The 26169-nt window shown below is 45.9% G+C and overlaps 2 protein-coding genes across 3 annotated transcripts in view; one reads left to right on the forward strand and one right to left on the reverse strand.

Moving 5' to 3' along the window:
* Window positions 1–26169, forward strand: part of LOC148143355 (uncharacterized) — a 352041-nt gene that overhangs the window by 253053 nt on the left and 72819 nt on the right. The window lies entirely within an intron of this gene.
* On the reverse strand, window positions 9585–10889 carry LOC148143362 (uncharacterized). Its single transcript, XM_087974126.1, has one exon. It carries the CDS (start codon window positions 10883–10885, stop codon window positions 9929–9931), a length of 957 nt encoding a protein of 318 aa, XP_087830252.1. The 5' UTR covers window positions 10886–10889; the 3' UTR covers window positions 9585–9928.

Here is a 26169-nt window from a genome sequence, read left to right on the forward strand (position 1 = left end):
TTAAAATGGGGTTAAAAATTGCCAGCATCAATGTACGTAGTATCAAATCGGCTACGCGATGTGTTTCTATGATGGCCTTCCTGGCCAACGTTAAAGCCGACGTCCTGTTTCTGCAGGAGTGTGGGATACCGCACCTCAGCAGCTACAGGAGATGGTCGAGCTTATGGGCCCATGGGCCGTCACTTTGGTCGGGAGGCAATGTTAGCCGCGCCTCCGGGGTTAAGGAGGCGGTGGGTGAGCGCCTCCTCGTCGCCGACGTCAAGTACAGGAATGCTCCCCTGAGACTGATTAATGTGTATGCCCCAGTGGGTAAGAGTGAACGGTTGGCCGTCCTGCAGCAGCTTCCACTGTTATTGGCTACGTCCAGGCCGGTCATTGTGGCCGGAGACTTCAACTGTATCATTGATGCAGATGGACGATCCGGCGGGGGGGACAGTAAACTGGACACCACATCCAGAGCCCTGACGGACACGATAAAAGATGCCAAGCTGCACGACGTCTTCAGCACCCCTGCAGATGGAGCGCAACGTCGATACACCTGGTCACGGGCAGACGGGTCTATCCGCTCAAGGATAGATTACCTGTTTTTGTCCCGAACGTTCTCGGTCAGATCCACCGACGTCAAGCCGGTGTTCTTCTCTGACTGTCACCTACAGGACGAGCACCGGGCTGGTAAGGGAACGTGGAAGCTGAACACAAAGCTGTTGACCCCGGGAAACATTGAGGAGCTCAAGAGGGACTACGCAGGTTGGAGAATCGTGAAGCCCCTCTTTGAGTCCCCAGCAGACTGGTGGGAAACAGTAAAAGGGAACATCAAGAGGTTCTTCATCCTCAAAGGTGTTCAGGAGGCGAGAGAGAGGCGGGGAAAACTGTCCCAGCTCCAGGAAAGTATGCAGAATCTGCTCCTGCTGCAGACGATGGGGGTGGATGTCATGGAGGACCTCAAAGAGGTGAAGGGCCAGCAAGCCTCGCTCTTTGCTTCGGAGGCCTCCAAGATAATCTTCCGGTCCAGGGTCTGCTCGGTGGAGCAGGACGAGACGTGCTCACGTTTCTTCTTCCAGAAGGTGCACAAAGAGAGCTCCGTGCTCAGCAGCCTGAAGGAAGAAGATGGCTCGATAACGTCATCTCAGGCTGACGTCATGAGGATCAGTAAATCCTTCTATGCCAGTCTGTATGACGCAAAGCTGACCGACAGCACGGCCTCCCAGTCGTTCCTGTCCTCGATCACGGAGGTCACAGACGACAGAACACGGGAGAGGCTGGACCAGCCGCTATCTCTGGACGAGCTGACCAACGCCCTCGAGTCCTTCGAAAAGAATAAATCTCCCGGAAGCGACGGCTTACCGGTCGAGCTCTATTCTGCTCTGTGGGATTTGATTGGCCAGGACCTGCTGGAGGTGTATGTCAGTATGCTTCGGGCAGGTACCATGAGTGAATCCATGAGGAAAGGCATTATCACCCTCATCTACAAGCGGAAGGGGGAGAGGGAGGAACTCAAAAATTGGAGACCAATCTCACTGTTGAATGCGGATTACAAAATTCTGTCAAAGGTAATCGCCAACCAGGTCAGGTCTGCTCTGGGGTCGGTGATTCACCCTGACCAAACCTGTGCTGTGCCGGGCAGGAAGATCGCTGAGAGTCTCACACTCTTCAGGGATACGATCGCCTACGTGCAGGACAGAGGGTTGGACACCTGCCTGATCAGCCTGGACCAGGAGAAAGCCTTTGACAGGATATCACACAGGTATATGAGAGATGTTCTCTCCAAAATGGGTTTTGGGGAGGGAATCTGCAATTGGATCAGACTGCTCTACACCAACATTGTCAGTGCAGTCTCAATCAATGGGTGGGAATCAGATAGCTTCCCAGTCAGATCTGGAGTCAGGCAGGGCTGCCCTCTCTCTCCTGCCTTGTTTGTGTGTTGCATAGAGCCATTTGCCGAGTCCATCAAGAAGGATGCGAGCCTGAGAGGGGTGACTATTCCTGGCAGCGGGGGCCTGCAGGTTAAGGCCTCCCTGTACATGGATGACGTCACCGTTTTCTGCTCGGATCCGCTGTCCGTGCACAGACTCATGTGCATATGTGACCAGTTCGAACGGGTCTCGGGGGCCAAGTAAACCGATGCAAGAGTGAGGCCATGCTCTTTGGGAACTGGGCCGACCAATCCTCGATCCCCTTCACCGTCAGGACCGACCACCTGAAGGTGCTGGGTATTTGGTTCGGGGGGATCTAGGGCGTGCGCCAAGTCTTGGGAGGAGCGTATCAGCAAAGTGAGGCAGAAACTGGGCAGATGGACGCTACGGTCGCTCTCCATCGCGGGAAAAAACCTGGTCATCAGGTGTGAGGCACTGTCATTGCTATTATAAGTGGCACAGGTCTGGCCTATTCCCAGAACCTGTGCCGCCGCAGGCACCCGGGCCATCTTCCAGTTCATATGGAGGTCAAAGATGGACCGGGTCCGAAGGGACTTGCTGTACAAAGATCTGGGCAACGGGGGAAAAAATACACCCAATGCCACCCTCACCCTGATGGCCACCTGTGTGTGTGGCTGCATCAAGCTGTGTGTGGATCCCCGGTACGCAAACACCAAGTGTCACTACGTACTGAGGTTCTACCTGTCCCGGTGTTGCGAAGGATGGGCCTGGCCTCGCTGCCGCGGAACGCTCCGAGTAGTTAGACCGTTCCGTATCACCTGTCCTTCGTGGAGAAGTTTATGAAGAAAAACACCTTTGACCATAAGTCCATCAGGAAGTGGTCAGCACATAGTGTCCTTGAGACCCTTCAGGAAAAGGAGAGGGCGGATCCTATCGAGCGGTTCCCTGAGCAGACTGTCAAAGCCATTTGGCAGAATGCCTCATCACCAGAACTTTCCAACAAGCACCATGACATGGCTTGGCTGGTGGTGAGAAGGGCTCTGCCTGTGAGATCCTTTATGCACGCCCAGACTCTCAGCCATACCGCACACTGCCCTCGAAGCGGCTGCGGGGGGGAAGAGACTGTCACACACCTCCTTCTGGAATGTGCCTATGCAGAGGAAGTCTGGAGAGGAATGCAGTGGTGTTTGTCGATGTTCGTCCCGAGCAGCGCGGTGACGCGGGACTCCGTGCTCTACGGCCTGTTCCCCGGGATGCACACCGAGACAAACATCAACTGTGCCTGGAGGATCATCAACTCGGTGAAGGACGCTCTCTGGGCGGTCCAAAACTTGTTGATCTTCCAGCTGAAGGAGTTGACCCCGACTGAGTGTCGCAGACTGGCACATTCCAAGGTCCATGCAGTCATTTGGGCTCTGACACCTCAGCTAATTATATGGGCATATGATTGAAAAATGCACAGACCTGTATATAAAAATGATAAATTGTGATCTCTGTATGTACATGTTTACATATGTATGGCATGACCAACTGTACAGACCATCAAATTATTTTATGAATAAAGTATATATTTGAAATTAAAAAAAAAGGTGGCCCCATAGTTGACACAGCCGGCCGGTGTGGCCGTGACACATCAGCTGCGCCAGGAAGGCGGCGGTGCCCAGTGACGGGTGTCTGCCCCGGGCCGCACGGCGCCATTTTCCTAACGGCCGCCCTCCCGCCGCTTCCCCGCTCGAGCGACTTCTCCTCCCAACCGCCTTCGCCCCCGCGTGACGTCTGCACGGGGGGAGCCTCACCGTCACCAAGCAACAGCCACCTCGCGCTACAACTGCTCATTCACAAAAACAAACTCTCCTGTCTCGCTCTGCAGCTGCAGGGGGGACACTGCCACGTTTCCAGGAGCCCTGTCTACATTGGGAAAGCTCACGGCTCAATTTAAACAGATATTCCGACATCTAACGGAACGGCGTCACATATAAAGTGGGCAATCTGCATTTTAAAGGGACGTGAACATTTTAATGGGCTATTTCTGCAAATAAAGAGGGTTAAATGGACAAGATTACCATTCAAAGGGATGGGGGCACATTCAAAGGGATATCTTACTATGTGAAGTGACGCAGTTATATCTAAATGAATCTACATTTCGAAGAGATGTTGCCTATTTGTAAGCAGAAATATCCCTTTAAGAGACATACTCATATCTAAAGTGGTAAATATACATTGCGCTTAGAGGAGCAGAACACATTTAAAGGGCTGAGCTACAAGTAACGGGGCATTTTTATATTTAAAACGATACATTGAAATCTAAAGAGACTTGGACATAATTAATGGTATATGGTAATATTTACAAAGCATGACCATATTGGAAATAGTGCAGCCACTTTGAAAAAGGGGTTTGGGGTGGCCGTGAGATGGTTAATTTTTAAGGAAATAAGCAATTTATTACGATTTGAAATGATCTTGAAGGGGTAATGTAACCAGTAAATGGCAAAGGTAATTGCAAAATTCTTGAAAAGAAAACGATTCCAGATATATGCGGATGCAGGAAAATAATTCAACAAAAGAGCCATTATTAATTTGATGGACCAAACAATCTCCTTTTGAGAGATCTAAATGGGAGCATCAATATTTGAAGAAGAAATTCCTATTTTTGTCCTCCCCCCAAAAGTCTCTGTCTTGTCAGAGTACAGTGCAAGCCAGTACAATTTGTTATGCCACAGTAGACCTTGCAACTCAACCTCACGGTGGCACAGTGTTTAGCACTGCTGCCTCACAGCGCCAGAGACCCGGGTTCAATTCCCGACTCAGGCGACTGACTGTGTGGAGTTTGCACATTCTCCCCGTGTCTGCGTGGGTTTCCTCCGGGTGCTCCGGTTTCCTCCCACAGTCCAAAAAGATGTGCGGGTCAGGTGAATTGGCCATGCTAAATTGCCCATAGTGTTAGGTTAAAGGGGTAAATGTAGGGGTATGGGTGGGTTGCGCTTCAGCGGGTCGGTGTGGACTTATTGGGCCGAAGGGCCTGTTTCCACACTGTAAGTAATCTAATCTAATCTAATCTCACCGAATATTCATATCTGTGTTCTTAGCAGTCAAATACTGGCTCTACCAGTGATGCTCACATTCCACGAACAAATAAAACAGATTATGGTGCTGCTATCACTGCATGTGCCAGAATTAAAAGGATCAGAACAATTCTGAACTCACACTACACACAGTTTGTGTACAATACCATTATTTCTACTTAGTCTGTACCAAATTAAGAGCAGCCAGTTTACATTTCAGTGGCAATTCTGCATGTTGACTTTCTATCATCACAATCTCTTTGACGTTCTTGTATGTGCCTAAATTAATCTTCAGATTATTCAATTGTGAAACAATGTTACTAGACTAAAAATTCACAACTTCACCAACTGCCAAAACATTTTTTTTAGGCTATTTGGGCAGTAGCACTGACAAATGAAACATCAAAGAAATACAAAGGTATGAAGAGGGTTACATACATTTAACCAAATACAATGGCAGTGCAGAGAATTTCAGAAAAAGTGCAATAAATATTCACTTTTTACCCCTTGTTCAACTCATTCAAGAATTTCAAATTGAATTTGTGGTAATTCAAGAGCAAATGGCAACATTCGTTTGTTAATAGATTCACCATAAATTGTGAAAGATCACTTTTATCAAAGTCACAATGTTTAATCCCAAACGGAGCAATTAAGTACAAAGTTACTTTCAACTATTTAATAAGACACTGCAAACTTTATTTCAAATGAAAATACAAACATTTTATAATTTGGATAAGATCTTTAGAAAGGAAATATATTAAACAAAATAAACAAAATAGCTTTCCTGGGTATCAATATTGATAACAGTTGTGCAGCAATTATTTGGCAATTGACCAACTAATTGAAATGATTTCAGAATAAATGAGCTGCTTCATTATTATACATTGAGATATTTTAATACCAATCACATGAAAAGAAAATGGTTGCCTTAAAGAGCCAGGTAAAGTTAAATAAAATAGAAAAGCATCTTACAGAATTCACTTCAAATCATCTCTGGTGAATCACAAAAAGATGATGCTCAATAAACCAAATGATGGACAATCACTGGTAATGATGGAAAAACACTATAAAGAAGGTAGATATCTCAATTATACCTTAAAAGAATATCTACTCTGCCTTGGACAAGAACAACTGAAAGTTTTTTTTTGTCTGATTGAAATCTACAATAGCCAAGCTTTAGAAAATCCATCACTGAGCCCGATCTTGAATAAACGTTTTTTTCCCCAGGAAATCCTTTTCAACTTTCGGGCTTCTCCAGCTACAATTAGCATGAAGGAAAGGTGAAGCTCAGTGGGGAAAGGCTGAGTAATAGCATATCTAGGCTCTCACCTAAGTATTCTCCGAAGAAAAACATACATCTGGATGGGGACATGAATAGGAAGCATTCAGAGGGATATGGGCCAAATGCTGGCAAATGGGTTACAAATTAATTTAGCATATCTGGCTGGCCTGGACTGAAGGGTTTGTTTCTGTGTGCTCATTACAGATACCCCTCTTCTGGGATCCCCATATAAGCTGTTATTTTCATAAAATAATCTGACAATTGTTGACTTCCATCAACCTCCCGAGAAATTTCCTCTCTCTGCAAAGTGTTGTTCACGTTGGCAAGTTCAATCCTCCTCCGGTCCTCAGGAACACACTCTATAATGCACAACGTTCTCAATACCTGTTTAACATTCAGTGGGAAACTACTTTCAGTCCAACAGTTAGACAGAATTCCTCCGAAATGTTTTTGGCAAATGCACTGCTCCCACAAGAGCTTGTGGGCCCACAGTTCAATTGCTTTTAACAGCCTTTTTTTTTAAATTTCCCCACCTTCCCAGAATACAGAATTTCTCCCACCAGAAACTGTTTGCCCTGAAAAAAATCCAGCAGGATGATGATTATGGAGCTATCAATAAAAATGCCTCATATGGTTCACCCATGGAAGAACACCTCTTCAAAGTTACTGTTCCATTTGCCCTTTCAAAATTCCTCAAATTTAAGGTGTTCCATTGTAGCATTTAATTATGATCCATTAAAAGCAGTATCCAGTCTCATCTGAGTGCGGAACCAACTCAACTGACTGAACAAGCGAAATAACTTTTCTGTCTGCTCTTCAGATGTGACATCCTCTCCCTCTCTCTGTTGATGCTCCCTCTCAGTACTCCCTCTCAGTACCACTCTCGGAATACAATTGCTGATCAACAGTTTACTTGAACTGTTTAACATAAGGATTTAAAACCTGCTAGCCTGATCTCGCACAAAGCACAAAAGCCAAACTGTTCACCCGTGCCTGCACAGAGGAGAAATTTCACTTGGAATAGATCACAAAATAAGAACCGTTTCCAGTCCCACAACTCATGTGCTTCCCATGGACAAAGTTAAACATCACACAACACCAGGGTATAATCCAACAGGTTTGTTTGGAAGCACTAGCTTTCGGAGCGCCGCTCCTTCATCAGGTGGTTGTGGAGAATGAGATCATGATTATGGAATTTAGAGCCAATGGAGTCCAGTGTCATGGAAATGTAATGCATCAAACAATTTTAGATTAAATCTTTCACCTTTTGAATGGGTTTCTGTTCTTTGGTATGTTAATCCCAGAATTTGATTTTAATTACCTTCAAGAATATCATTCAAATGCAGAGCTTTTCTAACAATAGGTGTGAATTCTGTCTGCGTCCGAATATTGAGTCAGAGTGACATTTTTCTTAGAAACTCTGCATTTAAATTTCATTTTTGAGGAGGTAATTTATAGATTAGGGCGTAAAGGTTAGGGTGGATTGGCTGTGCTGAATTACCCATAATGACCAGGGATGTGCAATTTAGGATGGATTGTCCATGGGAAATACGGAGGATGGGAATGGATATGGGTGAAACTCTTCGGAGGGCCAGAGTAAAATAAATGGGCTGAATGGCCTGCTTCCACATTGTCGGGGGAGTCATAGAATCCCAACAAAGGAGAATTTTGTCTGCATCTATCCTGTCAAGCCCCTTTCAGAATTCTACTGGTTTCAATAAGATCACTTCTGGTTCAGAGAGGTATACAGCACAGAAACAGGCCCTTTGGTTCAATTCATCCATGCCAATCAGGATTCCAAAACTAAACTAGTCCCACTTGCCTGTGTTTGGCCCATATCCCTCTAAACCTTTCTGTGCATGTACTCATCCAGATTCCACATGCAAACCACCTCTGTCAAAACGTTGCCCCTCAGGTTCCTTTTAAATCTCTCTCCTCTCACTTTAAAGAAATATGCCCCTGAGTCTTGAGCTCCCCTACGCTAAGGAAGAACCCTTTGTTATTCACCTTACCTCCACTCCTCATGATTTTATCAATCTCAATAATGTCACTCCTCAACCTCCTGTGCTCCAATAAATAAAGTCCCAATCTCTTCTTATAACTCAAACCCTCCAGTCTTGGCAACATCCTGGTAAATCTTTACCGAATCCTCTCTCATAGAATTCTTCCTATTACAGGTTCACCAGAATCGTACTCAGTACTCTACAAGTGGCCTCACCAACATCCTGTACAACCTCAACATGATGTCCCAACCCCTATACTCAATGGGGTGAACAATGAAGGCAAGCATGCTAAATGCCTTCTTGACCACCCTGTATAGCAGCGATGCAACTTTCAAAGAACTGTGTACCTGAACCCCACCATGTCTCTCTTTTGCAGCACAACACAGGGCCCTAGCATTATCTGTACAAGTCCTGCCCTTCCTTGTTTTAGCAAAACACAAGCCCTCGCTTTTAATAGCTCACTCTAAGACACCCACACATAGACGCCCCCAACACTCTCACAGGCTCATACTCCATCACACAGTCACTTTACCAAACATGCACACACTTTACGTGCACTCTCATGCACAAACTCACATGCACGCATTCACACATCACTTTTTGGGCAAACTTGTATTGGCAGAATTATGTTTGCAGATACATTCTACTTTGCTCAAAAAGTAGAGAAACTGTAGGCAGTCAATCTGTGTAATATTTTATAATTTCCTACTTGGGAACTAGAACCAGTCTGATTCAAGATTGGGATACTGACAGACTCGAACCTCACACTTTTAATGCATTGTCTGGGCTGAGATGTCACTTTTTAAAAAAAAACCTTAAGTCATCTCGAGAATGTGAATTAATAGTAGTTCTGGGATTTACAGATTAATGATCTGAAACCTGCAACTCATTCTAAAAGGTGAAAGACTTAACAGCAATCATGGTTTGTTCAATATGTCATTTCAGTTGCATGACACTGTGATCTTTTGCTATAAAATCTGTGTCTTATGATCCTGTTCCACAGTTACCCGATGAAGGAGCAGTGCTCCAAAAGCTCATACTTCCAAGTAAACCTGTTAGACTATAACCTGGTGTTGTGTGATTTTTAACTTTATCCAGCCCAGTCCAACATCGGCTCCTCCATATAATTTCTCGCGAACGCAGCCCACACCTCCTGATGCTGCCAGGAAACTTTACAACGCCGATAAAATGACACACTCTGCACTCCTGAAAATTTGACAAGTTCTCATGATACTGGCTGCTCATTCACGACTCCATCTGATACGCGACATTGGAAGGTTAGTGCAGGAGGCTGAAAGAAATGACAGCTTTAAAACAAAAACTCTTGGAGCTCAAAACTTTCAATGAGAGTCTGAGCCCGGCAGCAAGTCCAAGTAACCTTTATTGCGACCCAACTTTGTTACAGCTTCAGATCCGCTCATCAAAATGGCAGAGAAAAAAGTAGCTGCTTTTTAAACAGCTCAAAGTCAAAGCGCACACACTCCCCCCAACCCCCCATCACTTTCTTTACTATTGGTCAGCACCAAGATGTCCCTTTGTAATTGGATCCTTGGTACAGCCTTAACCTGGAGGAAGTATTGACTCACTCAGCAATTTCAACCCATACCCTGTATAGCGCCATCTGCTGCAGTGGGATTCAAACCCGGGACCCCCTGGAACTGGGTTAATAGTCCAGTCGATAATGGCACTCAGCCGTCATTCCTTCAATCACCCTATGTGAACTCGCTGGTGCCTCTGGAGGAGGGAGGAGCGCGTGAAGTCCTTTCCGCACTCGGGGCAGCTGAAGGGCCTCTCCCCTGTGTGGACCCGCCGGTGGGTCAGCAGGTTGAAGGAATTGCTGAAGGCCTTCCCACACTTGGGGCAGCTGAAGGGCCTCTCCCCCGTGTGCACCCGCCGGTGCCTCAGCAGGTTGGGGGAACTGCTGAAGGCCTTCCCGCACTCAGGGCAGCTGAAAGGCTTCTCTCCATTGTGGACTCGACGGTGCCTCAGCAGGTTGGGGGAATGGCGGAAGGCCTTCCCACACTCGGGGCAGCTGAAGGGCCTCTCCCCCGTGTGGATCCGCTGGTGAATCAGCAGAGAAGAGGAATTGTTGAAGGCCTTCCCACACTCGGGGCAGCTGAAGGGCCTCTCCCCAGTGTGGACCCGCCGATGGGTCAGCAGGGAAGAGAAATCGCTGAAGGCCTTCCCACACTCAGGGCAGCTGAAGGGCCTCTCCCCCGTGTGCACCCGCCGGTGCCTCAGCAGGTTGGGGGAACTGCTGAAGGCCTTCCCACACTCTGGGCAGCTGAAGGGCCTCTCCCCGGTGTGGGTCCGCCGGTGGGTCAGCAGGTTGGAGGCCTGGGCAAATCTCTTCCCACACTCAGGGCAGGAGAACGGCCTCTCCCCTGTGTGGGCCCGCAGGTGCCTCAGCAGGTGGGAGGCCCGGGTAAATCTCTTCCCGCACTTGGGGCAGTTGAAGGGCCTCTCCCCCGTGTGGGACCGCTGGTGCCTCAGCAGGTCGGAGCATTTGCTGAAGGCCTTCCCACACTCTGGACAGGAGAATGGCCTCTCCCCTGTGTGGATGCGCCGATGAGTCTCCAGGGCAGACGGGAAATGGAAGCTTTTTCCGCCATCACCACACTTCCACCATTTCTCTACGGGGTGGGATTCCTCAGGTTTCTCCATGGCCGAAGCTTCAGCTGCACACACACACACACTTCCAGCCCCTCCCTGTCGTCAATTCCCCTTTCCAGGCTGTAGATGCTGCTACACGCCCCACACTCAATGCGCTGCAACAGTAGGGTCTCTCATCCAGTCCCACTGATGCTGAAAACGTACTCAAACAGGAACCAAAATGCTTTGCTCCTTCTCACAGAATCATAGTTGAAAATTGTTTCCGGTCCCGAAGGATTGAGTGACTGTCAGACATTGTCATCAAAGTGAGGACTGCAGACGCTGGAGAGTCAGTGTCGAAATGTGTGGTACTGGAAAAGCGCAGCAGGTCAGGCAGCATCCGAGGAGCAGGAGAGTCAATGTTTCGGGCATAAGAACTTCATGCGTTGATTTTGAAGCTTCTATCTTCAAATCCACTGTTTAAAAGAGATTACAAAAGTCATCACTGTCAGTGCAGGGTAAAAATTCAAAACAAGCAATTCTACTTTCTGCGGAATATTCTGGTCTTTTGTTACTCCACAAAATTGAAAGCACCATCCCACTCTGTTCTCACTCTGATATAACTAATTCCCCTGAAGGTGCTGATTCAGGATCTTACAGGGGCAGAAAAGCAAAAACATCAAGACTGATGTCAAGATAAATCCACCTGAAAGTGAATATCTTTCACAACACTGGGATACTGCTGAGAGTGAGCAGGTCTGCTTTTGGGAAGCAAACAAAAAAGTGCAAATTCACCCTGAACCTATGACCCTCCAGTTCGGGACTCCCCCATCCCAAGGGAAAGACCTTGTCCATTTATCCTATCCATGCTCATGATTTTATAAAAGTCTATAATGTCACCTCTCAGGCTGTGGCGCAATGGGGAAAACAGCCCCTCCCCACACGGGTAATTAAGACACATACCTGAGTTTGCAGCGTCTGCTCCCTCCCTGGATTCACTCCAGTTGCCACAAGTGAATAGATTTCCCCCCTCCCCTCTCTGTCCCTCCCAGGATGAAGAGTTGCCCAAAGAGAAGGAGCTTCACTCAAACTGACAGGGCCACTGCTGCATTGTGATGCCATCAATGGGAGGGGGAGGGAAAAGGGATGAAACAAAAGGGGAGGGGCGAGGTGCACAGTTTTCAGGAATCCCTTCCCTTCAAATAACCCCCACAGCGTGGAAGCAGGCCACTTGGCCGAACGAGTCCAAACCAACCCTCGAAGGGTAACCCACCCACACCCATTCCCCTCGACCAGTTGCTCTACTCCCTGACTATCACACCTAATCTGCACGTCCCTGGGTACAATGGATAACTTAGCATAGCCAATCCCCCCTAACTTGGACAAAGTTAAAAATCACAACACCATATTATAGCCCAACAGGTTTATTCAGAAGCTCTAGCTTTTGGAACGCTGTTCCTTCATCAGGTGATTGTGGAGAATAAGATCATACGACACAGAATTTATAGAAAAACATGACAGTGTCCTGCCACTGAAATGATACATTTAACAAACCTGGATTGTTAAGTCTTTCATCTTTTCAAGTGGGTTGCAGGTATCATTAATATGCACACCCCAGTCTTCCTGGAAGGCACCTTCTCCATATAATTTTAATAACAAAGTGACATTTCTACTCAGCTCTGCAAATATAATTCTGCAAATATACACTCACTCCTGTGGACTTGTGTGTGTGCACACATGAGAGAGAAAATGTCTATTTCCATCCTGTTTATCTCTACCTATTTGAGAACAGATGCCTTACTTCTGTTGGTGTAAATATTGTTGTAAATCATAGCTGGGTTCTCATAGATAGATGTAAGAGAGAGAGAATTCCTCAAGTAGGACAGAATCAGAATCCTGGGAGACCCCCATTTCTGGTTTACTTCCGAATGAACAAACATTAAACACGAGCACCTATTTGTTTCAAATTTGGTTTCATTTTTCGTGTGATTCCCTGCTATGATGATACTATGTGTCTGGATGGTTGACAGGCTGGGAAATTGTGGATTGGGGCTTGATTGGCTGAATGCTGTATTGTTCCGGAAAGTGAAAAAAAGAAGCGGCGGGGGGGGGGAAATCTTCAGCAAAAATCCAGCAAAACGGAGAACAGACCGACATCTTACGCTGTGGGAACTGGGAGATCAGCACAGGACCAAGAAATCAGGACCTGAAATCCGAGCTGACACCCTGTGATCAGTGCTTTCATTAGCAGCACCAACCCTCTACCTTTACCTCGCTTCCCATTTGACCAAACCCTCGATATTCAGGATCCAATCCTTGCCATCCTGAAGCCATGTCTCTGTAAGGAGTCTCGGATCATAATTATTCTCTTCAATGTGTGCAGTCAACTCATTCACTTTTGTTACAATGCAGCACACATTCAAATACCGTTTCTGGTTTCAATTTTTGTGATCTTTAGAATCCAGTTTTGATTGCTGGTATATTTACTCTCCTTGTCCCCATCATTCTCTAAAGTTCATTTCCCACATCACTAGACTGCTCACTGGCCTTGATTTGGATTGTTCATGCTAAATTGCCCATAATGTCGAGGTTAGGTGGGTTAGCCATGGGAAATGCAGGGTTGTAGTTTCATATCCAGCCTGCTCTGCCATTCATTAAGATCATGGCTGATCTATCCATTGTCTCAGATCCTCCCCTCCCTGCATTGTCCCAACTACCCTTAATTCCCCTATCATTGCAAAAACCCATCCAACTGCGTCTTGAACATACTTAACGAAGCTGCCTCTACTGCTTCCTTGGGCAGAGAATTCCATAGATTCACTACACTCCAGGAAAAGCAGTTCCTCCTCATCTGTGTCCTGAATCTCCTCCTAATCTTGAGACCTGGTTTCATTCACCAGCAGAAATGACTCAATAGGTAGGGCTTCATCCCCACAGTGCAATGAATTCCCACTTTCCACCAAAATCCCGGATGTACTCACTCACTCAGTTGCTGTCTCACAAATGCAGGATTTCATTGTAACTTATTCTGCTCCCATTAAGGGCAAAGCATCTTTGAAAGCTGCTCTGAAACTCCAGCCTTCACAATCACACTTCTGCTTTCACCAAAGAAAATTAGAGTCATACAGCATGGAAATAGACCCTTTGGTCCAAATTGCCCAGCCAAACAAATATCCTAAATTAATCTAGTCCAATTTGCCTGCAGGTGGCCCATATCCCTCTAAACCCTTCCTATTCATGTACCCATCCAGATGCCTTTAAAAATTCTCAAACATATGCCTTCTAGTTTTGAACTCTCCTACCTTGGGGAAAAGACCTTGGATATTCACCCTATCCATGCCTCTTATGAACGTCTATAAGGTCACCCCTCAGCCTCCAATGCTCTCGGGAAAATATCCCCGGCCGAATGAGCCTCTCCCTGTAGCTCGAACCCTCCAACTCTGACAGCACCCTTGTAAATCTTTTCCGACACCTTTCAAAGTTTCACAACATCTTTCCCGTAAAAGGGTGACCAGAAATGAATGCAGTCTTCCAAACGTGGACTAACAAATGTCCTACACAGCCATAACATGACCTCCCAACTCCTATACTCAATGCACTGACCAATAAAGGAAATGCCTCCTTCACTATCCTGTCTACTGGTAACTCCACTTTCAAGGAACTATGAACCTGCATTCCAAGGTCTCTTTGTTCTGCAACACTCCCCTTAACGGTGTCAGTCCTGCCTGGATTGCTTGACCAAAATGCAAACCACATATTTCTCTGAATTAAACTCCATCTACCACACTTTGGCCAATCAGCCCACCTGATCAGTTCTAATTTATAGTGAACTCTCTTTCCTTGCTTATTCTTTAGAAGTTGAAAATCTCTATCCCACACACTCTCCCTCCATTCTCAGTTTGCTGAACCTAATCCCTGCTGTAACTCATCCTGAAGGATGCAGTTGATGCTGGTTAATAGGCCCACAAGCAGGGGGGTTCTAACTGAAACAAAGAATACTGAACGGCCTGGAAAGAGTGGAAGTTAGGAAGATGTTTCCATTGGTTGGAGGGATTAGAACCAGTGGGCACAGCCTTAGAGTAAAGGGAAGACCTTTCAGAATGGAGGTAAGGAGAAACTTCTTCAGCCAGAGAGTGGTGAATCTATGGAATTCACTGCCACAGAACGCTGTGGAGGCCAGGTCACTGAGGATAATTAGAATGTAGAACAGTACAGCACAGCACAGAACAGGCCCTTCAACCCACAATGTTGTGCCGACCATTGATCCTCATGTGAGGTAAACCTAATATACAAACCCTCAAATTTCTGTGACCATATGCATGTCCAGCAGTCTCTTAAATATCCCCAATGACCTCGCTTCCACAACTGCTGCTGGCAATGCATTCCAAGCTCTCAACTCTCTGCGTAAAGAACCCACCTCGGACATCCCCTCTATACTTTCCACCAAACAGCTTAAAACTATGACGCCTCGTGTTAACAATTTCTGCCCTGGGAAAATGTTTATGGCTATCAACTCTATCTATGCCTCTCATTATCCTGTACACCTCAATTAGGTCCCCTCCCTTCCTTCCCTTTTCCAATGAAAAAGGTCCGAGCTCAGTCAATCTCTCTTCGTAAGATAAGCCCTCCATTCCAGGCAGCATCCTGGTAAACCTCCTCTGAACCCTCTCCAAAGCATCCACATCTTTCCTATAATAGGGCGACCAGACCTGGACACAGTATTCCAAGTGCTGTCTAACCAAAGTTTTATAGAGCTGCAACAAGATCTCACGGCTCTTAAACTCAATCCCCCTGTTAATGGGAGCCAAAACACCATATGCTTTCTTAACAACCCTGTCCACCTGGGTGGCAATTTTAAGGGATCTACGTACCTGCACACCAAGATCCCACTGTTCCTCCACACTGCCAAGAATCCTGTCTTTAATCCTGTACTCAACTTTCAAGTTCGACCTTCCAAAATGCATCACTTCGCATTTATCCAGGTTGAACCCCATCTCCCACCTCTCAGCCCATCTCTGCATCCTGTCAATGTCACGCTGCAGCCTACAACAGTCCTCTATACTGTCAACGACACCTCCAACCGTTGTGTCGTCTGCAAACTTGCGAACCCATCCTTCAATCTCCTCATCCAAGTCATTAATAAAAATTACAACGAGTAGAGGCCCAAGAACAGAGCCCTGTGGAACACCACTCACCACTGACTTCCAGGTAGAATATTTTCCTTCCGCTACCACTCGCTGTCTTCGTCGACCAGCCAATTCTGTATCCAGACAGCTAAATTTCCCTGTATCCCATTCCTCCTGACCTGCTGAACGAGCCTACCATGGGGAACCTTATCAAGTGCCTTACTGAAGTCCATATACACCACATCCACCGCTCGACCCTCATCAACTTGTCAAGTAACATCCTCAAAAGAACTCAATAAGATTTGTGAGGCATGACCTGCCCCTCACAAAGTCGTGCTGACTGCCTTTAATCAAGCCATGCTCTTCCAGATGGTCATAAATCCTATCCCTCAGAATCCTTTCTAACACCTTGCAGACAACAGACGGGAGACTGACTGGTCTGTAATTGCCAGGGATTTTCCTATTTCCTTTCTTGAAGAGAGGAATTACATTTGCCTCCCCCAGTCCTCAGGTATGACTCCGGTGGAGAGCGAGGATGCAAAGATCTTCGCAAGCGGTGAAGCAATCACATTTCTCGCTTCCCAAAGCGGCAGAGGACAAATCTGGTCTGGCCCTGGCGACTTGTCAATCTTAATGTTTGTCAAAATTTTCAATACATCGGCTTCCTCAATCTCTATCTGTTCCAGCATGCTTAACTGCTCCTCAATGGTTTCATTCACTACAAGGTCCTTTCCTTTAGTAAAGACAGAAGCAAAAAACTCATTTAGGGCTTCCCCTACCTCCTCAGACTCTATACACAAGTTCCCTATGCTATCCCTGATCGACTCTACTCTTTCTTTGATCATTCTGAGATAGAGACGTTCTTGAGCATCAAGGGGATCGAGGATTATGGGGACAAAGTGGGAGAACAGGTTTGAGAAACTTATCAGCCATAATTGAATGGCGGAGCAGACCCGATGGGCTAAATGGCCTTAATTTCTGCTCCTGTGTCTTACGGTCTCTTGCTATCCTGGACAGAGGGGGCGAGAATTGGAAGCAGGAGTAGGCCATCTGGCTGGTCAAGCCTGCACCAGCATTCAAAAAGATCATATATGCTGTTATGTGCTGTATAGCTCTACAACTGTTCCGTACTGGTCTTAAAATCATTTTCATGCCAACCCCCATAAACATCCACTTCATTGTTGTTCAAAAATCAGATGAACTCAGCCTTGAATATATTCAATGACCCCCTAACCGCAGGAAGGCATCCCCACTTCTGAGCTCAATTCCAAATATACCACTTGTCTTGCTAATTGCTGGCTGCACCTGTCTGACAACTGGCAGTGACTGGTGTAGAAGGATGCTGAGACCCCTTCCTACATCCACCATCATTCGAGATGAAACGTCAACTCTCCTGCTCCTCGGATGCTGCCTAACCTGGTGCTTTTCCAGTGCCAGAGAGAGTGAGAGAGCCCGAGAGAGAGCGAGATACAGGGCTCCCTATTGGTCTATCAAAATAAAGTTGCGCGCCTTTTCTACGGAATGATTTGGAGATGCTGGTGTTGGACTGGGATGTACAATGTTAAAAATCACAACACCAGGTTACAGCCCAACAGGTTTAATTGGAAGCACTAGCTAGTGCTATAACCTGATTCTGGATTAGTGGTGCTGGAAGAGCACAACAGTTCAGGCAGCATCCAAGGAGCTTCGAAATCAATGTTTCAGGCAAAAGCCCTTCATCAGGAATAAAGGCAGTGAGCCTGAAGCGTGGAGAGATAAGCTAGGGAAGGGTGGGGGAGTTGAAATGCTGGCCTACGGGGCAGTGATCCACACGGGCCCCCGATCCACACCCACTCCCCTATCCCCATTGCTCTACATTTAACCCTGAGTCATGCACCTTACCTGCACACCATGAGGAATTTAGCAAAGCCAATCCACCCTAACCTGCACATCCCTGGGCACTATAGGGAATTTAGCATAGCCAATCCACCTTAACTTGGATAAAGGTTAAAATTACAACTCCAGGTTGTAGTCCAACAGGTTTCTCTGGAAGCAGTAACCTTTGGAGTGATATGAGACATAAGCATGGAAACAGACCCTTCGGTCCAACCTGTCCATGCCGAACAGATATCCCAACCCAATCCCACCTGCCAGCACCCGGCCCATATCCCTCCAAACCCTTCCTATTCATATACTCGTCCAAATGCCTCTTAAGTGTTGCAATTGTACCAGCCTCCGCCACTTCCTCTGGTAGCTCATTCCATACACGTACCACCCTCTGCATGAAAAAGTTGCCCCTTAAGTCTCTTTTATATCTTTCCCCGCTCACCCTAAACCTATGCCCTCTAGTTCTGGACTCCCCGATCCCAGGGAAAAGACTTTGTCTATTGTTGGAAGCAGTAACTTTTGGAGTGATTTGGGTCAATCCCCGCTTCGGACAACTGTCTGTGTGGCATTTGCACATTCTCCCAGTGTCTGAGCGGGTTTCCTCCCACAGTCCAAAGATGTGTAGGTTAGGTGAATGTGCCATGCTTAATTGCCCCATAGTGTTAGGTGCATTCGTCAGGGGTGAATATAGGGGAATGGGTCTGGGTGGGTTGCTCTTTGCAGCGTCGGTGTGGACTTTTTGGGCTGAAGGGCCCGTTTCCGCACCGGAGGGAATAATTATTTATATAAAATGCCCCCGATCCATTAGAGTGCCCAACATTAGTTTTAATTGGGTAGTAGAAATCTGAAGTATAATTGCTCGCTTCAGGACATCCAGACGTGAATGAATTTGACACAGGACACATTGGGCAACCATTAAAGAATCCGTTGTATTTCACCGGGTTGTGGACTCATGCAGAGACACGAACAACTTACTTTGATAACAGTGTTTGATTTGCAAATGGAACGGCTGACAGATATTGACAGTTTGCACACTTGGTTAAGCAGCTACATGACATAGCCAGAATTTAGGAGGCTCAAATCCCTAATTTGGACTGTTCTGGAAAGTGTGTGCTTCGTTAGCCTTGGAAGGAAGGAAGGAATAAACAAAAGCTGACATACAGATATGAGGAAAGTTGGAAAATGTTACAGAGAGATACACACAGGCAGAAGTTTGCAGGAAAGTTAACACTTCATAATCTGGTTTCAATGCACATTAGCCTGGGTATGGTACTGATATCACAGGGGCCTCAAAAAGGGTACTCCCTCAATACTCAAACCAAAATGTGGGTGACCCCTGCTGGACTGATTTGTGTTCATTCTTTGTTGCTGCCTATTTCAGTTGCTAATGTACATTATTGTTAACACTCAAATCTGGTGGCACCCAGATTTTGGGAAAGCAGCTAGGAAAAGATCTGAAGCGTGTTTAATTTGTAAACAAACAAGATGCATACTCGAAGAGGGATGCCCTGTGTTTGTTAACCACTTCCTTGCCTGGTCGGCCTTTTTTACTGGTTTACAACTTGCGTATATAGTATCACCTCGCGTACTTCGTCATGAATATTGTCTAATAAGAGTAGATGTATTTAGTAGATGAATCAAAACCATCTCAATGACTGAAACAGCTGACACTGGATTGTTGGACAAGTGGGAAATATTTGCATCAGTTAACCAAAACCCTTCAAAGTTTACAGTCATGGGTACGGCAAGCTGAAGAATTAGGACCGGGGCATTTTGCAGCCTGCTTCCTTGGGCAGAGAATTCCACAGATACACTACTCTCTGGGAAAACCAGCAGCCCTCACTTCCTCCTCCTCAACTCTGTCCTAAACCTACTCCCCCAAAGCTTGAGGCCTAGTCTCATCCACCAGCAGAAATGTCTGGATAGGGTAGGGCTTCATCTGCAAATTGCAACAAATTCCCACTTTCTCCCAAATTCCCAGATGTACTCACTTAATTGCTTGCTGTCTCACAAATGAAAGATTTCATTGTACCTTCTTCCGGTCCCAGTAAGGGCAAAACATCTTTGAAAGCTGCTCTGAAAGCCCTGTCTTTGCAACCACACTTCTGCTTTCACCGAAAACAGTTAGTCATACACCACAGAAACAGATCCTTCCGCCAACACGTCTATGCCAACCATATATCCAAAATCAATCTATTCCATTTGCCAGCATGTAGCCCATAGTCCTCAAAACCTTTCCTATTCATGTACCCATCCAGATGTTGTAATTGTACCAGCCTCCACCACTTCCTGTCAGCTCGTTCCATACATGCAGTACCCTCTGAGAAAAAGTGGCCCCTCAGGTCCCTTTTAAATCTTTGCCCTCTCAGCTCAAACCACTGCCTTCTAATTTTGGACTCCCCTACCCAGAGGAAAAGACCTTGGCTATTCAACCTATCCATGCCCCTTATAAACTTCTATAATGTCACCCCTCAGTGTCCGACACTACAGGGAAAACAGCCTTAGCCTATTCAGCCTCTCCCTCTCACTCAAACCTTCCAACTCTGACACCAGCCTTATAAACCTTTTCCAAACCCTTTCAAGTTTCACAACATCCTTCCATAGGATGGAGACCAGAATTACACACAATATTCCAAAAGTGGCCTAACCATTGTCCAGTGCAGCCGCAACATGACCTCCCAACTCCTTCACTCAATGCTCTGACCAATAGAGAAAAGCATACCAAACATCATCTTCACTATCCTGTCTACCTGCGACTCCACTTACAAGGAACTATGAACATGCACTCCAAGGTCTCTTTCTTCTGCAACACTCCCCCTGTGTAAGTCCTGCCTGCATTGCTGGACCAAAATGCAACACATCACATTTCTCCAAGTTCAACTCCATCTGCCCCTCCTTAGCCTATCACCCCATCCAATCAATTCTAATTTATAGTGAACTCTCTTTCCTCTCTTATTCCTTAGAAGCTGAAGATCTCCATCCCACACTCTCTCCATTTTCAATTTGCTGAACCTAATCCCTGCTGTACCTCATCCTGAAGGGTCTGGTTCATGCTGATTAGCAGGGCCATACTCAGGGGAGATCTAATTGAAACATACAGAATACTGAATGGCCTGGACAGAGTGGATGTTGGGAAGATGTTTCCATTGACCCGAGGGCACAGCTTTAGAGTAAAGGGAAGACATTCTAGAATGGAGATAAGGAGAAACCTCTTCAGTCAGAGTGGTGAATCTATGGAATACATTGGCATAGAAGACTGCAGAGGCCAGGTCACTGAGGATATTTAGACTTAGATAGCTCGGTTCTTGAGTATTGAGGGGGTCGAGGGTGACAGGGAGAAAGCAGCAGAATGGCGCTCAGAAACTGATCAGTCATGATTGAATGGTATGAGCAGACCTAATGGGCTGAATAGCCTACTTTCTGCTCCGATGTCTTATAGCCTCTTGCTGTCCAGGACACTGAAAATTGGGAGCAGGAGTCGGCCATTTGGTCTTTTAAGTCTGCACCAGCATTGAACAGATCACAAATGGATATGGATCTCCCTACATCGAGATGCAGAGGCTGGGACTTTTTTCACTGGAGCATCGGAGGTTAAGAGGTGTTCTTAGAGAGGTTTAAAAAATCATGAGGGGTATAGGTGAGGTGAATGGCAGGTGTCATTTCAAGATTAGGGAGCAAACTTTTAAAGCGAGAGTAGAACGAGTCTAAAGACATGAGGAGCACATGTTTTTTTTTAAACAAAAGAGTGGTTTGTGTGTGGAATGAATGTCTAGAGGAAGTGGTGGGTGCAGGTACAGTTACAATGCTTAAAATATATTTTGATAAGTACGTGAATAGGAAAGGTTCGGAGGGATTATGGGCCAAACACAGGCAGATGGGATTAGTTTGTGAATATAGTCAGCATGGATTAGTTGACCTGAAGGATGTGTTTCTACGCTGTATGACTGTCACTGTTCTGTACTAGCCTTAAAACTATTTTCTTGCCTTCCCCAAGAACCATCCACTTCTCTGTTCAAAAATGATATGAACTCAGGGGGTCATGGAATATATTCAAGGCTAACTGCAGGAAGGCATTCCTACTTCTTAACTCAATTCCTCTTGCTCATATACCACTTGCCTTGCTGATCGCTTGCTGCACCTGTCTGACAACTGGCATTGACTGGTGTAGGAGGACGCTGAGGCTCCTTTGTCAATCCACACATCATTCCTGATGAAGGGCTCTTACCAGAAACGTCAACTTTCCTACTCCTCGGATGCTGTCTGACCTACTGTGCTTTTCCAGCGCCACACATTTTGACTCTGATCTCCAGCATCTGCAGTCCTCACTTTCTCCACTTCCCAATATATCACCATTTAAACAATACACCTCATTTCTGCTTTTTTTTTCCCCACAGCAAAATTTACAACCCAGGAACCCTGTGGTACTGCATTTGCCATGTGTTTTAGGCACAGACCTGGACCAGCTTTTCCAGAGTCTGTCCTCTTTCTGGATTCACTCCCTTTCTTTTCAGTTGCTGCAAGTCAACAATTGGATCCCAGCATGAAAATAAAAGAAATAGAAAAGGGAGTGAGAGAAGAGACTGCTGTTGGACAGAGGAAGGAAATTACAGTCTTGGATGAATCTCAATCTTCATTCAGAGAGAGAGAGAGAGAGAGAGAGAGAGAGAAGCAGCAGCAGCTTCAGAAGCTCATGGGTCAAGATTAGAAAAGCACACGTCAGGCAGCATCAGAGGAGCAGGAAAATCGACGTCTCCGATTCAGACAATAGGGCTGTTCTGAATGGTAGGAGGACCAGGCTCCTCATTGGGCCGGCAAATGTAAGTCATGCAGCATTTTTACAGACAGATAGAAGCATGTGCAGTTTTTTTGCAGACACCGGCGAACATGCGCAGCGCTTGCTGACACCGAGGAGCACGTGCAGTAGGCTCTGTAGATATGCTGGTGTAACTGACAGATTCAACTGGCCAAATGTCAATAGGAGGAAAAAAGATAGAGCCACAATTTTGTTTCACCTTCCCAGCCCCGGCTCTAGATAACCGCGCATGTTCCTTGCTTTTCTCCTTACCCTCACCCCTCATGATTTTTCAAATCTCAATAAGGTCATTCCTCAACCTCCTCCATTCCAGTGAAAAAGTCCCAGCCTCTCCCTATAACTCAAACCCTCCAGTCCTGGCAAAGTCCAAGTAAATCCCTCTCTAATAGTATTCTTCCTATTACAGGATGACCAGAACTGTACTCCGTACTCTAAACAAAATGGCCTCACCAACATCCTGTACAACCTCAACATAGAACAAAAAAAATTTACAACCCAGGAACAGGCCCTTCAAGCCTAAGCCAATCCAAATCCCCTGTCTAAACCTATCGCGTAATTCCTGAATCTGTATCCCTCTGCTCTCCCCCTACTCATGCATCTGTACAGATGCTGAAAATGTGTTGCTGGAACAGCGCAGCAGTTCAGGCAGCATCCAGGGAACAGGAGAATCGACGTTTCGGGCACAAGCCCTTCTTCAGGCCCGAAACGTCGATTCTCCTGTTCCCTGGATGCTGCCTGACCTGCTGCGCTGTTCCAGCATGAACCAAGGACAAACACTAATATACAATTAAATCTTAAATAAATAGCCAAAACCTGTCAAACAAAAAGAGAAGAAAAAGACAAAACTCAACTACTAATCTAACCTATAACTAACCAGAGTGTATGATCAAATATCTTACATTATTCAAAAGAAAAAAGGATAACATAGTAATGAAGTAGTGAAGTACATGCTCGGAATGAATTAACATCAAGTTGTAATAAAGCCCGAGCCAGAACTGTTACCTCAACTAGATGAAAACCCTTGAAAGAATGGCCGAAATATCTGTATCTATGAAATTCAAAAAGGGCTGCCATATTTTATAGAATAATTCAGTTTTTTGGTGCACCATATTTGTAAGGAAGTCAAGGGGAATACATTTCATGATTAATCTGTGCCAATTCAGATGTCCTAGAGGGCCCTCAGCCACCCAGTTTACTAAGATATTTCTCCTTGCAGAGAAGGAGAGAATGGAAAATAATTTCCTCCCGTGCACATCCAGAGAAGGTAAGCTCGAGAAGCCCAGAAGAGGAGATACTGGATCTACTGTAATTTCCGTTCCCAAGATGTCTGTCAGGGCGTTTACTACTTTGCTCCAGTATTTGAGGATCTTATGGCATGTCCATAAGCGGTGTGTAGGAATGCCCACCTCTGTTTTACATTTGGGACACATTGCAGATGCTCCTGCCCTAAATTTTGCCAATCTTTCCGGTGCCATATGGGCCCTATGAAGTATCTTTAACTGAATGGTCTGGGTTCTGTTACAAATGGAGATTTTATTTGGCATTTTCCCAGATGTAATTCCACATTTCTGTAGAAATTTCCAGCCCCAAATCCTGATCCTATGTTCTAAGCAGACGGTCCATATCTTCCGACGCTTCATCACGTAATAAATGATAAAGAGTGCTGACTGAGGGTACACCCACTGGCCACAACACTCTACGTTCTCTATCTGATTTATAGAGAACATCTAAGAACGCAGTCATCTTCTGTATGTAGTCTCGAATGTAGAATTATCGAAAGAGGTCTCCATTAGGTAATCCAAATTCCTGATGCATTTGTTCAAAAGTCATCAGGACCCCCTTCTCAAACAGATCCCCTAAACAGGAAATACCCTTGGATCTCCAGGATTTGAATGTGGCATCTGTAAGCCCCGGCTGAAAACCCCATGCCCCCACTATAGGAGTATAGGGGGATGTTTTATGTGAATTACCCTCGTTTTGCCGCATTATATTCCAAGCTTTAATTGTGTTTAGTACTATAGGGTTTCTATAGTGGTCCGTAATGATTTTCATTTTATCGAAAAATAAGAGGTTAATCAGAGGGCACTGTACTTGAGAAGTCTCGATGTCCATCCAGATCGATTGCGGGCCTGACGTGACCCAATCGGCTATGTAGCTTAACTGATACTTCCTAAAGTCTGGAAAATCCAGTCCTCCCCTTGCCAGTGGAACTTGTAGCTTCCTTAGCTTAATGAGGAGCCGTCTATGGTTCCAGATGAAAGAACCCAGCCAACCATACAATCTGCACAGTGCCAGCCTCGGCAGCATCACCGGAAGCATTCTCATAGAGTATAAGAGACGGGGCAAGACATTCATTTTAATTAGGGCTATTCTACCTAGTCAGGAAATTGGAAGGTCTCCCCAGCGTGAAGGTCCTGTCTTACCCTTTCCAATAGATGCACAAAATTGGCCTTGTATAGCTGGCCAAATACTGGGGTGATAAAAATGCCTAAGTATAGGAAACCCTCCAGAGACCACCGAAAGGGGAAGTGGGACATACTAGTGAGGCCACCCATCTGCATGGCCTCCGATGTAGCCTGAAAATGCACTACAAATGCATTAATAGCTTGGATTAAGCGAGGCACGGACATCAGAGGATTACTAAGAAAAAGGAGATCATCATCTACTTATAGGGTAATTTTATGTTTACCTGTACCAACCCTCGGGGCTGTTATATTAGAGTCAGCCCATATAGCTTCCGCCATTTGCTCAATTATTCGCGTGAATAGCAACGGTGAGAGAGGACATCCCTGACGGCAGCCCCTACCCACACTGAAGCTATCCAAACCTAATTCATTGGTGATCACAACTGCTTTGGGATCATTATACAGTGTTGAGACCCATTTGGCAAATACGTTTCCAACGCCAAACCTTTCCAATGTATAGAACAGGTATGACCATTCAACCCTGTCAAATGCCTTCTCCGCATCCAATGAGACTACTATTTCTGGTATTTTTTCCTGATGACAGACTTGATTCACATTCAAGACCCTTCTAATATTATCAGATGATCTACGGCCCCTAATAAACCCAGTCTGCTCCTCTTTTATGATATATGGCAGTATCCCCTCTAGCCTCAATGCTAATGTTTTACAGAGAATGTTAAAATCTACAGTTAGCAAGGATATTGGTCTGTATGATGCACAATCTTCTGGATCCTTTCCTTGTTTGAGAATTCAGTGAAGGTGGGAAGCAGCCCTGACTTATATGAGTGGTTGTACATGTCCATAAGTGGGCCAGCTAATACTCCTGTGAACTCTTTGTAAAATTAAACCTGAAAGCCCTCTTGGCCAGGTGCCTCACTGCTCTGAAGTTGCCTGATTACGTCAAGTATTTCCTGCGTTGTTGGTGGAGCATTCAGGAATGATACCTGTACTGGGATTAAGTCCGGAAAGGCCAGGCTTTTAAAAAAGGACTGCATCCTCCTGGCTCTATCTTCACAATCCTGCGATCAGAATAGAACTTTCTGAAGATTGTGTTGATCCTTTTAGGATCGTGAGTCAGAGTACCAG

The sequence above is a fragment of the Chiloscyllium plagiosum genome, unplaced genomic scaffold (assembly GCF_037043375.1).
Source record: "Chiloscyllium plagiosum isolate Xiang-an unplaced genomic scaffold, Cpla_swu_hap1 HiC_scaffold_27, whole genome shotgun sequence".
In the NCBI taxonomy this organism is placed as follows: Eukaryota; Metazoa; Chordata; class Chondrichthyes; order Orectolobiformes; family Hemiscylliidae; genus Chiloscyllium; species Chiloscyllium plagiosum.

What these genes read in the sequence shown, in the direction of transcription:
- LOC148143362 (XM_087974126.1), bottom strand. Translation starts at nt 10,885, where the DNA reads ATGGAGAAACCTGAGGAATCCCACCCCGTAGAGAAATGGTGGAAGTGT.